Source organism: Gasterosteus aculeatus, chromosome 21 (assembly GCF_964276395.1).
Source record: "Gasterosteus aculeatus chromosome 21, fGasAcu3.hap1.1, whole genome shotgun sequence".
NCBI lineage: Eukaryota > Metazoa > Chordata > Actinopteri > Perciformes > Gasterosteidae > Gasterosteus > Gasterosteus aculeatus.
Window position 1 is genome coordinate 5,914,878 of NC_135708.1, and position 17,108 is coordinate 5,931,985.

General features: G+C 41.1%; 1 protein-coding gene across 39 annotated transcripts in view; it reads right to left on the reverse strand.

Annotated features, from left to right (window-relative positions):
• LOC120812009 (uncharacterized) overlaps positions 1–17,108 on the reverse strand; it is a 519,303-nt gene that overhangs the window by 149,691 nt on the left and 352,504 nt on the right. For 5 of the 39 annotated variants that reach the window (XM_078096904.1, XM_078096911.1, XM_078096912.1 and 2 more), the window contains exon 4: positions 3,656–3,769. The exons of 23 other annotated variants lie outside the window; for them this stretch is intronic. In XM_078096904.1, coding sequence (XP_077953030.1) covers positions 3,656–3,769 — 114 coding nt within the window. Of the gene's footprint in view, positions 1–3,655; positions 3,770–4,146; positions 4,249–4,336; positions 5,015–10,890; positions 11,003–17,108 lie in introns of those variants that run through there. 11 more of the 39 variants (XM_078096917.1, XM_078096922.1, XM_078096906.1 and 8 more) reach the window with 8 other exon arrangements.

The window sequence follows — 17,108 nt, forward strand, 5'->3', positions numbered from 1 at the left end:
AAAGCAATAGAGAACATTTAAATTATTAAATGATATACTAAGGTAGAGTGCTTTATTATACCTGCCTTGATATCTCATCCTGATCTGAGAAAACTGTCAGGACCACATTGCCTTGTCCAACGAGGTTGCTGAATATTTCTGCATCAACTTCTGTCCCTGTTGCATCCTTGTATATAACATTTGCATCAGGTGGCAGGCCAAATCTCTCCATGACTGGAATAGATAAGGTCAAACTAAATGTGCTTTTGAAGTCCGCACTGTTTCTTGCCTCACAGCCAATAACTGTTCATGTTAAATACACACATCCAACACTGTATAATCATTAAATAGACAAAGAGCATTTGTCCCTCACAAAACCCATTCCAAGTCCAAATTTAAAAATTGATGATTACCTTTTTTTTTTTTAATGACTGTTTTGGTGTATATTATACTTTACACTTTATGAAGCACATTGCAGAACTGAAAATGTTTAGCAACGTACACCCATTTACAGTATAAGAGTCTGATAAAGGCATGTAAAGAGCTTTTTCATGGAATTGCAGAGTCAAACAGTCCTTCATCCTCATCCAACTTTACATACTTATGCTGTTGGCTGTACTTCACCTGGACCAGCATTTTGACTGAGACATGCAATAAAGTTTGACAAAGTAAATAAACATTTAAGCAAGAACGGTAAAAAGTCGACAGTGTTACACCATTTTTGGTGACACATCAGATTCTGTGACCTGCAGTATTGGAAAAGGTACTACTTTCCAGAAAATTGTCTGCTTATGCACCGACTCATAAGTATTCAATGATGCACTTAAATGTATTTCATATAAATCAGTCACACCGCGATTTTCTGCTAATTCTGTACTTTAGCTTTAACTTGGTAATTATAGTAATGGTAATACTTACATACTTTTACTTAAGTAAATGAGTACTTTTTCCAACACTGCAGGTCATAGAATCTGATGGATAGCTAGACATATGAACTAGACACGTGAAACACCCGTCTGCATGTTGGGACACGTTTATTGGGTCCCTTTGATCTTCCAAGTGGAAAAAAAAACGTTAGCTCCAGCCTCAAACAAGATTTTATATAGTTAAAAATCATTGCTTTGTATGTCCTAGCTTTGAGCATGCCTGTGAATTGTTAAATCATTATTGATAAAGTTGGAGATAGTTTTAGTAACAAACTGTTAGCTAGCTTACCGTACACTGCTAACTAGCTAGCTAACCACGAGGACAAATTTACTGTTCAGTCCTGGCAACAAACACGGCTGTGTAAGGTATATACTCTCTGCAGCTATTTAATTGTTCATACTGAAATTCAATTTTTAATTGATTCAGTAAGTTTAACTTAATTGCACTTACCGTGTAGTACTGCATGAGAGGTAGAAAATGGCGCAGACTTGTCTTCTCCGTCACTAACCAAAGAAGTGAAAGGCATGGGCCGAGCTTAATTACATCTCTGCGGAGTTGGGTTAACACTGACATGATCAACTCTGCCAAATAACTCCAACACTGAACACCATTTGAATCAGAATGTGTTAAAATTACACTCTGAGTGAAAATCAACTCGGAAATTTTTAACCCTGAAATTTCAACACTCCAATTTTTGCTGTGTTTGTAATATCAGTTTCATTAAACTACTTAAACAATTCTTGTGTAATTTGTTTATTGCAAACAGCTGAGAAATTGTGTATTTTGCCAATAAACCTAATGTGCAATGGGGGGTTGAATAATTTTGATTGCAACTGTACTGGTGTACCAACGATTACCAAGCAAAGTGGAAAAATCAAAACGTTTCTGTAGAAGGAAGGGAAATACAAAGCTTATTAGAGACAGAAGTATGGCAAAACATCTACTTGAACAGATTTACATTAGAGCTGTGGTTTAAAGTAATAAGGAAAAAACGACTAGAGGAGGAGCTCGGGCCTCTACGATGGATAGCCTACGATACACAATTTATTCAAGGTATTGTTGCTCTGAGGTTTAAACAATGGATTTCATACGGAATAACAGCAATATGCACAGTTATCAAAGATGGAAGTATGGCAAGCTTCCAGGAGCTGAAAGACAAATACACGCTAAATAGCCAGGACCACTTCAGATATCTTATTAAGGGATTTTTTAACAGCAAAATAAAGGACAAAATTAAACCGGGTAAAAATGGAAGAATTACAACTGTAATGGGAGTTTACAACTCAAAAAAATATTGAATCATATCGACCCTATATCAACAACTGATGGAAAATCTAGGAAAAACAACATGTTATGTAAAACTAAAATGGGAACAAGAACTTGAAGTGAAAATCACAAATGATGAATGGTTAAATATTTGGAGGACACAACGATCCTCAACATCCTCATGAATGTGGAGGGAGCACTGTTGTAAAAATGTCATCAGATTCTTTATTACTCCCCAAATCACAAGCAGGTGTCTGTCTAATGCCCAACCATGTTGGAGGAATTGTGGGGCAGTACATGTAAACCACTCCCATGTATTTTGGCTTTGTCCAGAAATTACTGAATTCTGGGAAAAGGTTCATTCCACCATTGTCAGAATCCTGGGCTATGACGTACCTAAATCATGTATGTTTCTTTACCATGGTAATATTATAGGAGATGATGTGTAGAAAAGACAGGTATCTATTGAAACCCCTGCTAACAGCTAGCAAAAAGGCCATTAAAAAGAGATGGAAAAGGAAAGAACCATCAACAATAGAGGCATTGATGAAGATAGCGACTGAACTATACGATATGGTGTTGGGTCTGTCGGTCTTTTGAGTTTTTTCTCCCCTCCCCCTCCCGGTTGTCAGCTGGTCTAGATGAGATCTTCCAGCAATTCCTGCCACCTGCTGCTGATCTTCTTGATTGCCTCTACTCGCCTCAAGTATTTAAGCCCAGTCTGATTTTACAGTCTTCGCCAGTTCGTCAGTTACTCTTGTGGTAATAATCTTCCCGACTGCTGTTCTTTCAAATAGTATTTTGGTTGCTTAACTATTAGTACTGGTATTGCTGTCCAGGATTTAACTCCCAGCCGTCTGCTTCTTCCCCAGTTTTACTCTGTCCTGCTCCTCCGCCTTGACCAGCTCTTCTCTCTGCCTCGCCAGTTCCCGTCCGGAGCTTCCCCAGTATCAACCTTCATCAACCGGCGTGTTAAAATAAACTTCGGTACTGAAGTTCGGTCTGCCTAGTGGATCCAGTTCTTTGAAAGAAACCTAACATGTGGAACTGTTAACTCACAAAATCAGAACCAAAGAGGAACAATGACGTGACAAATGGGTGAAATGGAAGAAGATCAACACATCAACAACAGTATAGGAGAAGAGCACATGAATGTTGCCTCAGGATTAACTTCGTTATAGAAAGTACAGAGCCATGCAGACCATTTTCACCCCCCCTCTATTTTTTATTTTCTCTTTTTTTCTTCCCCCCCCCCCCCCATTTCTCTTTGTGGCTATGGGTATGTACGTATGTATGTGTATACATATATGTATGTGTGTACCCTATCTGTGTTGAAAATGCAAACATAAAGTGATAACGAGAAAATGAGCTTGGCACCCCTGAGTTAGATGAAGATAATGAGTTCTGTCATGATTGATCGTCATGGAAACAACACTTTAAACAAAGCACGATTTCTATAATTCACAACTGTTTAGGAACTTACTCTGGGTCATAAGAACGGCGTCCATCTTTGAAGTTAATCCAATGCTCAATAGACCGATCACTCTTCATGGACAAACATCTGGGTTCAGGAGACTTTCCTCTCTGCTGATGTGACCTGAAAGAAACACTGAGATTACATCATCACATCATCATCTAATCATGAAGCCTCAGCTCACATGGTGTCCGTCCTCACAGAGACCAAAACAAGGTAAAGGTCCATGACGTGAGGTCTGGATGTGGACCACATGACTCCCTGTAGTGGTTTAATGTCTACTGGTCCTGCTGGTCCCACTGACAATCAACAGCTCAGTCTTTCAGCTCACTGTTTTCTTCACCAGTCAGTTTGGTTTAGTCCCAAACAGGTCTCACCAAGTCCTCCATGGAGCTCTCCCTCCCTCACTGGACACTGCTGAAGGGCCCTGGAGCAAGAAACCCAGAACCTCCACCAGAGAGTCTGGTAGAAACACCTCATCATCAGCCTGAGACCCTCACCTTGCATCAACAGAAGGACCAACATCTTTAAAGTATATAGGAGGATCCATAGACTGGTTACTCTTCATGGACACACAGCTGGGTCCAGGTCCATGTTGGGTCCTGGTGACACATGTAGAACCAGAGTCAGTGAGTCAGAGACGTTGGGACATGGAGACGAGTGGAGGACAGTTGGAGATGGTCCTCTCACCTCTGAGCTTTGGTCTGGCTGTCATGTTCCCCACACAGAGGGGCTTCAGAGGGAGGGACTCCGTCCTCTGGGTCCTCAGCCTGATTCATAGCAGAGTCCACACCTTCACACCTTCACACCAACCTGCTGGGAGAGCTCACACGTTATTGAAAAAACACATTTTGTTTTTCGTAAATCACTTTTGTGTTTTTTTCCTATAAAGCCAAATGGAAGCGCAGCAGCTAAATCAGAAGTGCACATTTTCACAGTAAAAGTCCTGGAATGGAAAGTTTGTAGGGTATAAATGCGTCAGTGATCCAGCGTATAGCAGGGTAGCATATGAAGAAACCTTAGCTAGTGAATATAAATGGATCTCGGTTATTACAGATGTTTTTGTTGCCAAATTCAGTCCAAAGGTTTGGACACTTTCTCATTGAATCGAATGAGTAAACGTGTCCAAACGTTTGACTGTTCATCTCATTTAAGAACCAATCGGTGTGGTTGAGGTTTGGGCTTTGGGCCGTTTTACAACACGAATGCTTTGATGTGAACTATTCCATTGTAGCCCAGGCTGTATGTTTAGGCTCATTGTCCTATTGTCCTCTATTTGGCTCCGTCCATCTTCCCCTCATTCATTGTCTCCTGGTCCTGCAGTCAAATGGTCCGGCCGAGGGGGGGCAGTGCAGTGTCTTCGGCTGACTGGGGGGAGTTTGATTTAGGACGGAAGTGTGACGATTACACCAAAGTGAATGAACCAAAACGTTTCTATTCTTATTTATTGATTCATGAACAACACGTGTTCACTCCTCCATGACATCAACATACATGATGTTTACGACTATGGTTTCCAATTATCCAAGAATATCAAATAGAAGAAACACAAGCATTCAATGCATCTGTCCCAGTAACCGAGATAAATAACAACAGTTCAATATGATTAAATCTGTGGTTTAAATAGTCGTATTCTGCCCCCTAGTGGTGGAGATGTGAACACGTTTACTCTCCTTAAAGTGTCTCTGAGCACTGAAGCAACACAACAATACTGGAAATAAATATCAGAGCCAACAGCAACGAGTCTGCCACCACAAACTGTGTTATTACCTACAGCAATAAATGTGTTGTTACTATATTAATAACTATATTGCATCAAACAGCGCACAGATGAACGAGTATCTGTGTACATGGACGAATGTAAATGTGTCTGCGTGTAGTCAACTACTGTTGTTAACACACGATGACGTATTCATATTCATTCTTCTAATGTTACTCTGCTATATTATAGATATTGTTGCGTCACAGACGGTGTGCTATCATACAAACGTTCTATTGCGTTGACTTTTACTGTTAAAATGTGCGCAGTTTCAGTGTTATGTGCGTACTGGTTTTTGAACCTACTGGTTTGTCTAAGCGTGCGTGCTCGTTTCCCTCTACAGCGGCAGATGTTTTCTTCCTCGGTCACCTGATTAGTCAAACATTCGCAAACATATTGCTGAAAATGTTCAAAAGTCATCACATACTACGTCACTGCCACGTATGAAGAAAATATTTATTAAAAGATCGCCTCTACCTGGATTCAAACCCTGTCAAGCAAAATAACAACACATTACACGACGCACGCGATACGCTGTCGGCCACTCGAGCTCACTGATGTCTCTGTTGTTTCCTGTACTTGTCATCACATTATACATCGTTCAGATTGAACTGAGACAACTGGTTTTTGGTGGCGTGTCGTGGAACACTTCCATGTGTGTTGGTGTATTTTCGCGATGCTTGATACAGTTAGTTACACATTACATCCACATTGTTAAAAAAGTGCTTTACGGATGTGAAATCCGAAAATACACTGGGATTAAGCGATCACGTTAATTAGCAACATAAGTATAAAGTGAGAATTGCAAAGTTTGGGCGACCTCTGCTCAGTAGAAATATATCTTGAAAAGCTTCAGAAAAAAGAGAGCCCCGATGGACCCTCGCAAAGTGGACAAGTTTTTTTTGTCATACAGTGCATCCGGAAAGTATTCACAACGCTTCACTTTTTCCACATTTTGTAATGTTACAGCCTTATTCCAAAATGGATTCAATTCATTATTTTCCTCAACATTCTACACACAACAACCCATAACGACAAAGTGAAAACTGTTTTTTGCAAATCTAAAAATAAAGAACGAAAACATAACATGTACATAAGTATTCACAGGCTTTGCCATGACACTCAAATGTTAAGGCTGTAACATAACAAAATGTGGAAAAAGCGCTGTGAATTCTCCGGATGCACTGTATGCATTTAGATGTTATTGAGGAAGTAATCATACTTGTGTAATGTGCTAGAAAACAGGAACAATGTGCTAGGTGATGGGTAAGATTAAACTGACAGTTCTGTAATCTTACAAATATAATATATTACTCGTCAATGCTTCTTCTCAGATCCAGTGTACAACATCTGAACATCAAAACATCTCCTTCCCATTGTCAAAACAGAGACAATCCAATCAACAAGGGTGCTAATGAACTTAGAGAACCCCCCCTGACTACGTCTCACCTCTGATAATCATCTTGCTGAAAACATGGTGTCCTAAAACATTCGTCTAATCTGGGTGGAATTGAAAGGGTCTAAATACAGAGAAGTCGAACATTACAAACAGGGACATAAGTCATATTGTAAAAGTAATAATAATACGGTGGAAATTTGCCATCACTGCTGCCACTGTCCACTCTGCACCTACTGCATGCCAGCCTCAGTCTTTGTGCTTTGTGTCCTCACAGGTCACCATGGATCGTGGGTCTATCTGGACCTGGTCTTGCCTCTGTGGTTCTGTGCATTGACTGTTTTGTAGCTCTTATGATGATCATTCTGTAGACTATTGCACTTCCGGCTTTGCTCTCCCACAGGTTTCTGGTTAATAAACTAAACTGAACTCTAATCAAGCAGTGTTTACATTGGCTGTAAATCATGACGTCCATTTCTTCATTTTGTGGGCAGAACATTACTGATATTACAATCCTTCTGTGGCTTAGTGTTAATAATTATTGAGTATTTCACAGTATCAAGCATCGCGAGAAAGCGCCGATAAAGTGTTCAACGACACGCCACCAAAAACCAGTTGTCTCGGTTCACTCTGAACCAAGAGGTTTTCAAGCCACCTACGATGTACAATGTGATGACAAGTACCGGTGTTACGTGTCTACTGGTTTTTGAACCTACTGGTTTGTCTACGCGTGCGTGTTTGTTTCCCCCCTACAGCGGCAGATGTTGTCTGCCTCAGTCACCTGATTCGTCACACCTTCGCAAACATATTGCTGAAAATGTTCAAAAGTCATCACATATCCATTGCAGCGATTACGATCGTATTAGTGAACACTACGTCACTGCCACGTATGAAGAAATACATTGAAGAAAATAAATTTATTAAATGATCGCCGCAACCTGGATTCGATCCCCCTCGAGCAAAATGACAAAACGTTACAAGACGAACGCGCTACGCCGTCGGCCACTCGAGCTCACTAAAATCACCGCTGTTTCCTGTACTTGTCATCACATTGTACATCGGCAGTGGCTAGAAAACCATTTGGTTCAGAGGGAACCAAGACAACTGGTTTTGGTGGCGTATCGTTCAACTCTCCCAAACATGTGTATCGATACTTTTTCGCGAGGCTGCAGCTTTCCACCACCGACTCATTTGGACAAAAGGGGGGATTCTGTTCGGACGGTCATTGTGCATCACAGCCACTTAAGAACGTCGTTTAAGAAAATATAGATTAAAATATATTTTAATGAAAGATCGCCACAACCTGGATTCGAACCGTGTCGAACAAAATAACAAAGTTTCAGGACGTCTGCTCTAAGCGGTGGGCCACTCGAGCTTGATAGTCGATGTTGAAAGTTTCCTTATTGTTTTGTTAAATTGTATACAGTTGTAAACCTCTTGGTTCAAGGTGAACCAAGACAACTGGTTTTTGATGGCGTGTTGTGGAACACTTCCAAACATGTGTGTTGGTGCTTTTTCGCGATGCTTCATACAGTTATTTACACATTACATCCACACCGTTAAAAAAGTGCTTTACAGACGTGAAATCCGAAAATACACCGGGGATTAAGCAATCACGTTAATTAGCAACATCAGTATGAAGGGAGAATTGCAAAGTTGGTGCGACCTCTGCTCAGTAGAAATATATCTCGAAAGGCTATAGAACAAAAAGAGCACCAATGGACCCTCCTGAAGTGAACGATTTTTTTTGTCATATGCATTTAGATGTTATTAAGAAAGTAATCATACTTGTGTGCTAGAAAACCTGACAGAACTATGTAGAGAATGTGGGGATGCACAGCAAAGTCCAGGGGCAAAGGTCATAGGTAAGATTAAACTGACAGTTCTGTAATCTTACAAATATAATATATTACTCGTCAATGCTTCTTCTCAGATCCAGTGTACAAGAACTGAACATCTCCTTCCCATTGGCAAAACAGAGACAATCCAATCAACAAGGGTGCTAATGAACGTTTGAACGAATGCGTTTCCTCTGAGCGACCCCCCCTGACTACGTCTCACCTCTGATAATCATCTTGCTGAAAACATGGTGTCCTAAAACATTAGTCTTATCTGGGTGGAATTGAAAGGTTCTAAATACAGAGACGTCTAACATTACAAACAGGGAGATAAGTCATATTGTAAACGTAATAATACGGTGGAAATTTGCCATCACTGCTGCCACTGTCCACTCTGCACCTACTGCATGCCAGCCTCAGTCTTTGTGCTTTGTCTCTTCACAGGTCACCGTGGGTCATGGGTCTATCTGGACCCTGGTCTTGCCTCTGTGGTTCTGTGCATTGACTGTTTTGTAGCTCTTATGATGATCATTCTGTAGACTATTGCACTTCTGTCCATCTTGGGAGAAGGATCCCTCCGGGTTTGCTCTTCCACAGGTTTCTTCCTCTTTTCTCTGTTAAAAGGGTTTTTGGGGAATTTTTCCTGTTTCGATGTGAGAGTCCTGGGACAGAGGATGTCGTATAGATTGTAAAGCCCTCTAATGCTAAAATTTCTTTTTGGGATGGACAAAATAAATGTAATCCAATTATAATTGCTCCTGACTTTTTGCTCTTGTAGATATTCAGGCATGGTGATTTTTTTATTTGTTTGCAAATTGTGAGCCATCAAACAATTACTTATAAGACGATTAAGGCCTTAAGGTTTTTACAAAAACTCTAATCAAGCAGTGTTTACATTGGCTGTAAATCATGACGTCCATTTCTTCATTTTGTGAATAGAACATTACTAATATTTCATCCTTCTGTGCTTAGTGTCAATAAGTATTGAGTATTTTCACAGTATAAAGCATCACGAAAAAGCACTGATAAAGTGTTCAACGATACGCCACCAAAAAAACAGTTGTCTTGGTTCACCTTGAACCAAGAGGTTTACAACTGTATACAATTTAACAAAACAATAAGGAAACTTTCAACATCGACTATCAAGCTCGAGTGGCCCACCGCTTAGAGCAGACGTCCCGAAACTTTGTTATTTTGTTCGACACGGTTCGAATCCAGGTTGTGGCGATCTTTCATTAAAATATATTTTAATCTATATTTTCTTAAACGACGTTCTTAAGTGGCTGTGATGCACAATGACCGTCCGAACAGAATCCCCCCTTTTGTCCAAATGAGTCGGTGGTGGAAAGCTGCAGCCTCGCGAAAAAGTATCGATACACATGTTTGGGAGAGTTGAACGATACGCCACCAAAACCAGTTGTCTTGGTTCCCTCTGAACCAAATGGTTTTCTAGCCACTGCCGATGTACAATGTGATGACAAGTACAGGAAACAGCGGCGATACCAGTGAGCTCGAGTGGCCGACGGCGTAGCGCGTCCGTGTTGTAACGTTTTGTCATTTTGCTCGAGGGGGATCGAATCCAGGTTGCGGCGATCTTTTAATAAATCTATTTTCTTCAATGTATTTCTTCATACGTGGCAGTGACGTAGTGTTCACTAATACGATCGTAATCGCTGCAATGGATATGTGATGACTTTTTCAGCAATATGTTTGCGAAGGTGTGACGAATCAGGTGACTGAGGCAGACAACATCTGCCGCTGTAGGGGGGAAACAAACACGCACGCGTAGACAAACCAGTAGGTTCAAAAACCAGTAGGCACGTAACACCGGAAACAGCAGCGACATCAGTGAGCTCGAGTGGCCGACGGCGTATCGCGTCCGACGTGTGATGTGTTGTTATTTTGCTTGACAGGGTTCGAATCCAGGTCGACCCGATCTTTTAATAAATATTTTCTTCATACGTGGCAGTGACGTAGTGCTCACTTATACAATCGTAATTGCTGCAATGGATACGTGATGACTTTTGAACATTTTCAGCAAAATGTTTGCGAATGTTTGACGAATCAGGTGACCGAGGAAGAAAACATCTGCTGCTGTAGAGGAAAACAAGCACGCACGCGTAGACAAACCAGTAGGTTCAAAAACCAGTAGGCACGTAACACTGGTTTAGCTGAACTTTGCAAAGGTTGACGGCCCGTTAACACACAAACACACACTAAACACACACTGTGTATCACGGGACATACTCACACGATGTGAACTCTTTAAGTGAAGCTCTGGTGACTTTCTACGCGTCTCCCTCTCTTCTTCTTCTTCTTCTTCTTCTTCTTCTTCTGCTTCTTCTACTGCGTCTTCTTCTGCTTCTTCTTCTTCTTTAGTGTTTATTTGCAGTTAGCAAACCATCTTAGAGGTGCATAACCGCCACCATCTGGACTGGAGTGTGGAGCGTGAGTTTATGCAGCACAAAGAGATAAATAATATACAAAAGGCTCATATATAAAACACTCTGGTCAAGGTGCTAAGACTGTATAACAGAGTTTGGGAAAATGGCCAAATACCTAAATCCGTTTCTCTCAAAAAACGGAATAATTAAACCGTATGTTTTATCTGCTCGATTCCCCAATAGACGATGTTTTGCCTTCTTAAGGGACTGAAAAAAAGATGATTCCTCTTGACAGTGAGATTCCCGCATAGTAACAGTAAATGTTCCACCGTTTCTGGTTGATCTCAATGTGAGCATCTCCCAGCTGGGTGCTTTTCCTATTTTATGTAATGAATGGTAAAATCTGTGTGTCCTATTCTCAGTCAAGTAATGACGTTCCCTTCCCTTCTTTTCCATCCCACCCATCAGTCCTGATAGATGATCTACCAGATCCTATGCTTGAAAGTGCTGAGAAACTGTCATATGCAATTACGGTGAGTTTATTTCCCTCTTATCCAGCCACTGCAGGGCCAATAGTATTTCCAATAGCTCTGTTGTACATACTGACACATGACGTGATACTCTTTCCCTGATGCAGGTCTCACTCACCGGGATATAAACTGCTGCACCTGCACACCCTGACTCAGGATCTTTGGAGCCGTCTGTAAATAACAACATGGAGTCTGAGAAGTGCTGGTCAGAATAGTTCTGTATTATGCACCATGCTGGTATTTGCTACGACTCCTCCTTCGATTCCTGCTGTATATTAAAGTCTACCTTTGGAGACGTGAATAACCAGGGAGAAAGGGAGGAAATTGAGACTGTAGGGCAGGGGTCACCAAACGTTTTTTCTCTGGGGGCCACATTATCGTTCCGGACTGTGATGGGGGGCCGGGGTCGGGTCAGCTATATAACATAGAATCAAAATGACACCAGCAGGCCTCATTGTGTAGTAGAGATTAAGCCTGGCACAGCCATCCCCACTACTATATCCCCACTTGATTCCTGGCACATATTTGTTTATCTTTACTAGTGGTTTTGCAAAAACCAGTACGCACGTAACACTGGAAGTGCACACATTTTCACAGTAAAAGTCAACGCAATAGAACGTTTGTATGATAGAAATCGTAACGGACTACATATACTGCCTTGCAGAGTTCCATTATCCACTGTATATACATTAGAATATTATGCATCTACTCTTACCTGTATTTTCCTGTCGAATAAAAAGTCCTTCCTCCAATTATATACCCTACCAATCCCCATCGAGTTCAACTTAATTAATAACCCTTCTTTCCAGAGCATATCATACGCTTTTTCCAGATCAAAGAAAACAGATATTACTACTTCTTTGTTGTGCTGTGCTTTCCTGATGTCTGACTCTAAGCATAAGACAGAGTCCATAGTACTGAGACTCCTACTGAACCCACTTTGATCAGGAATCAGGAAACATTTATTGTCAAAATATGTCAAACATACAAGGAATTTGTCTTGGCGGTTGGTGCGTGACAGTAGACAGTGTGACAATAGACAACAAGACAGCAGTGCACAACTAATAAAATAAAATGAAAGCTGCAAGCAGCGATGGACGGGCTTTCCTCCCCTTGCATGTTGGGGGGGCAGCGGTCAGCCGGACACGTCAAAAAAACAAAAAAAAGGCAAGAAAATCAGTGCCTGGTGTAGGATTCGAAGTCTGGCTTCGTTAACAGAATACCTCAACGCTACTTGCCTTGCTGTACAAAGACCTGCAAATGGTAAATAAATATGTAGGATCACCTCCATTTAGTCGAGGCAAAGAACGTGAGCTAATCTCACCACTTCTGCTTCACCAAGAAGTATTAAATTGTGAAGTCAACGAACACGCTGTCGGAGTAAAAAAATATATGTATGAAAAAAAAGTTAGTCTCGTATGGCAATCCCTACACTCATTTTGCTAGAGTTTACCACACACACACACACACACACACACACACACACACACACACACACACACACACACACACACACACACACACACAAGCTGTAACCAACGTGCCATGACTCCTGCCTCCGACTCGGCCAGTCCCGGCTCCTCGACTCCAAGGCCATCTACTGATGTTTTAATGACCAACTTAAAACATGACAAACATGGACCTCTAGTGTCAGAAAGCAGAAGGTAAAGTGGACAAACAGCCTGCAGTACTTCCACTGGGCAGCAGAGGGAGGCAGACGGAGGTGTGAGCCAGGTGGAACAGAGTGAACCAGTAAGGCAGCAAACAGGACCTGAGGGCACAAGAGGCAACACTCGGATCATTACACACTGAACAAAGAGGACTGTGCACGTCGACGCTGATATTTAACAAGGCCACCTCCTCTTTGTCCACTAAGATAGATTTTGACGATCCGCCATGTTTAAGGGAGGGCTTTGTAAAGTGGTTAAAAATGTGCGTTTTTATGTTTTCCAACATAAATGTAGTAATAAACGGGTTTATTGGCTGTTTGCAAGCAGGAGGACCCGATGCTGCTGGGACCTGGAGACGAACAACACTTTCATTAATACTTATACTAAATATAAAGGCTATTTTAGCGAAGATAATTCTGGTGTTCCTCTCCGGTCCGATGCATTAGACAAGTGAATATCTCAAAGCCTCTGGAAACTAAACTGTAAATATCTACATGGCAGTAGATGCCTGAACGTCTCTTTTCATAATATGTGTGTCGTCTTGAAGCTGCCACAGGAACAAAGGAGCAAATGCATTTGAAGAATGGATTGAACTTCAAATAAGATTTATATGACCTATTTCTGTTTGAACGTATTCTCTTACCTGACTACCACGAGGAGTGCACATGAGAAGGAAAAAACACACCAAGAAAGTCTTTTGAATTGACTTTTCCATCAGTACATTTAGTTTACAGTACCTATCAGCAGCCTGAGATCCTCACCCGGGTGGATTCTAGAGCTCAGGTCTGTCCTTCTAGCCCAGAGGATTCAGCTGCTGATCTGTGCGAAGTCAGCCGGACATCTTGTGCCCATCTAGAGGGACAACAATAAAAACCTTTTGTTCTCTCGCAATTCTGACTCAGCGCTCGTTATCGAGCATTTCACACACATAAACTACTTGAAAATAATAATTGTATCTCTAAGAGTGTACTAGAACAAACCAGATAGTTGAATTGAATGAGTATTTCCTTTAGTTTATTTGGTGGTGTAAGTAGAATGCGCTTAGCATGCTAGTAATGTAATTGCATATGGACCTAAAGGACAGACATTAATAACCAAAGATTCCAAGTTGCTCCCTGCTTCTTTTTGTCACATTCTGGACTCTTTTTTAAAGTTGCTTCTTCACAGATTCCTGAAAAGAACCAAACATAACAGATTGTGTAATAAATTACGATAAATATGTGCTTCATCCTGATCGATCAGGATGAAGAACATCCCTCCAATTTTGAGTGTCACTGATTGCATTTTTGCCTGCCAGCTATCCAACCGTGTTACGTTTGGAAACACATATTGAATACCTGAGAAGCAACTTGCATACTCTGCACCACTGGTCGCAGATCCGTGCCGCAGCATTGGGTGGTACTGTATGAGACGCATCGCCATTACAGTGACTTCCTGGCTGCATGGATACTGGAAGCCATCCCCTGCTGATCTCTGAATTGAAATCATGCTAGTTACTGTATTCCTGATTAACCGACAGACAGCGAAGATCTTTGGAGAGAATATCGCATGCCGTTTTTAAAATAGGTGCTTATTGATTGCTCCAGCACTGTGTCGGTCTATACAACATACTGTGGGCTCACAAGCTGTGCAATTCTGCTGGCACCATGTTAGTCTTTTGGGGTTGGCGAGGGGAGGGGGGATGGAGAGGGGAGGCAGGTGGTGGAGAAGGAAGAGGTGAAAAAGGTGGTTGGGGGGGCGGGAATGGGGCTGAAATCACAGGTCCCAGAGGAGGTGCCTGGTCTAACCCGGTCTGCTTCCTGACCCTGTATAGGACATACATTTATTTAATGATAATTTTAAGGAAAAGAACACAACACTGTAAAAACAACAACAACACCACAAACTTGAGGCTGAAAATATAATAAAGGTACAATGGGCAGGAAATGCTTCTATGATAATGTGAAACACTGCTTTGTTAAATGTCTTCCAAATGTTAAAATCTAACATTACCTAATTTTCATCATGAGTAAGTCTCCAAATTGTTCTCCTTCTGAAGAAGTGCTCTGGCCCAGGAAAGAGATCGCGCAAATCTTCCTTAGAGAGGCTGGACAGCATGTCAGTGCCTATATTAGCAGCTGAAAACACATTTATCATATGGTAAATATTTAATAATTAGAAATACACAGTCTATAGAACAAAGTGATATAGAGCATAGCAAAGTGTCAGGTTAATTGTTTAAAGACACCCTGAACTTAGTTTTGTCACGGTGTGGTTCACTTCCTGTTGTATTTTGTAGTTTTCTGCCGCTCGTGTCCCCGGGTAACTTCACTTCCTGCCTTGTCCCGTCATCCCCTGATAGTCTGATAGTTTCCACCTGTGTCCAATCACCTGCACCTCCCTAGTGTATTTAAACCATGTGTGTCTGTTGTCACTTGTCGCGTCATTGTCTTTTGCCACGCATGTCCTTGTCTTTCGTCGTGGACGTTCGTAGTTTCTGTCTCCCGTTTTTCCCCTGGTTCCTGTGTATTTTTGGCCCTTGGCCTTTTGCTTTAACCTTTTTGACAATCAAATTCCCTTTTCTTTTGAACTCTGCATCTGAGTCCTACCTCCCGCAATCCCTGACAAGTTTCAGGATAGTCACTTAACATTATAAAAGCTTAAAATAATGATGCATTATTTATATCAACACATTCATAAAACATTGTAAAATAAATAGTTACCTATGAAATGGTGATCCCTGCTGCTTGGTTTTGGCATTTACTGCATTATGATATCCACAAGTCAAATTGTATTCTATTTGAATGGGTCAGAACCTGCTGCAAGATGGCGGTGGCAGGGAAGCACCTTACGAGCCAGAGTGCAGACTCTACGTTACTGTACAGATTATGAGATGTTAGCTTACTGTTTGTCTGCCCTTTCCAGTTAAAATGCACGAGCCAAGCCTTCTAACGCTAACAAACAAATGAGACTAATAGTAGGTCTAGTTATATCATCAATGTTGACGTGAACAGCTAAGTAAAAAAATATTTGAACTTGCATCAATAACAGAAAGGGCGAGAAAGACGCAAAGCTAAAGAATAGACTAACACATTATTAGTAATTAATTGCTCATTTGCACTTTAAGGCCGTGTTCACAGTTTGCACTTTAACACTGTTTCTGGCAATAAAGCACCATCAACCAAAGTCAAATCTTTTTAAACAGATGGTCGTTCTTGCATTTAGTAGACGTTAACTAGCTAAACTGACAAGAGATAGTTAGCTAAAATTAGCATGTTAACTTGTTAGCCAACTTCCCAATTCAAATAAATGTTAGCTTGCTAAGGAGAAGTAGACAGGCATAAACAAACTAACATTACCTTTTAATACTGCGGCTGCTACATGATCTGTGGCGGGATATGTGGCATCCCTTCCATCTTCATCCATGGCGTGCAAGCCACACTTGATGCGCTCTATATCAGACCTTCTTCGCGCTTTCCCTTGGAAAGGTACCACTTCATAAAGAGAGGGAGGGGGGGTTAAAATATTATAAATATAAAATATACTAATATTTAAAATATATAAAAATACTATTAACTAATAAAGTCACAGTTGAAAATGTCTAATATTAGTATATTTTCCCCAACATCTTCTTAAAGGCGCAGATGACACCAACGGCATCCGAGATCCACTGGTGGAAAGCCAAGTACTGCCACAACAAGTAACGTTACCTAACTAGCTAGGATTGTTACAGAGTTGGTGTAACCTTAGTTTCATGACAAATTGAACTAAATATATACCTCCATATATGGAGGTATATATTTAGTTCAATTTGTTAAATTTCAAGTCTAATAAGACCTGTATGATTATTAATAACAGCAGGCTGCAAGCCATCTGGTAAACTGTTATAAATAAGTAAATCTCCTC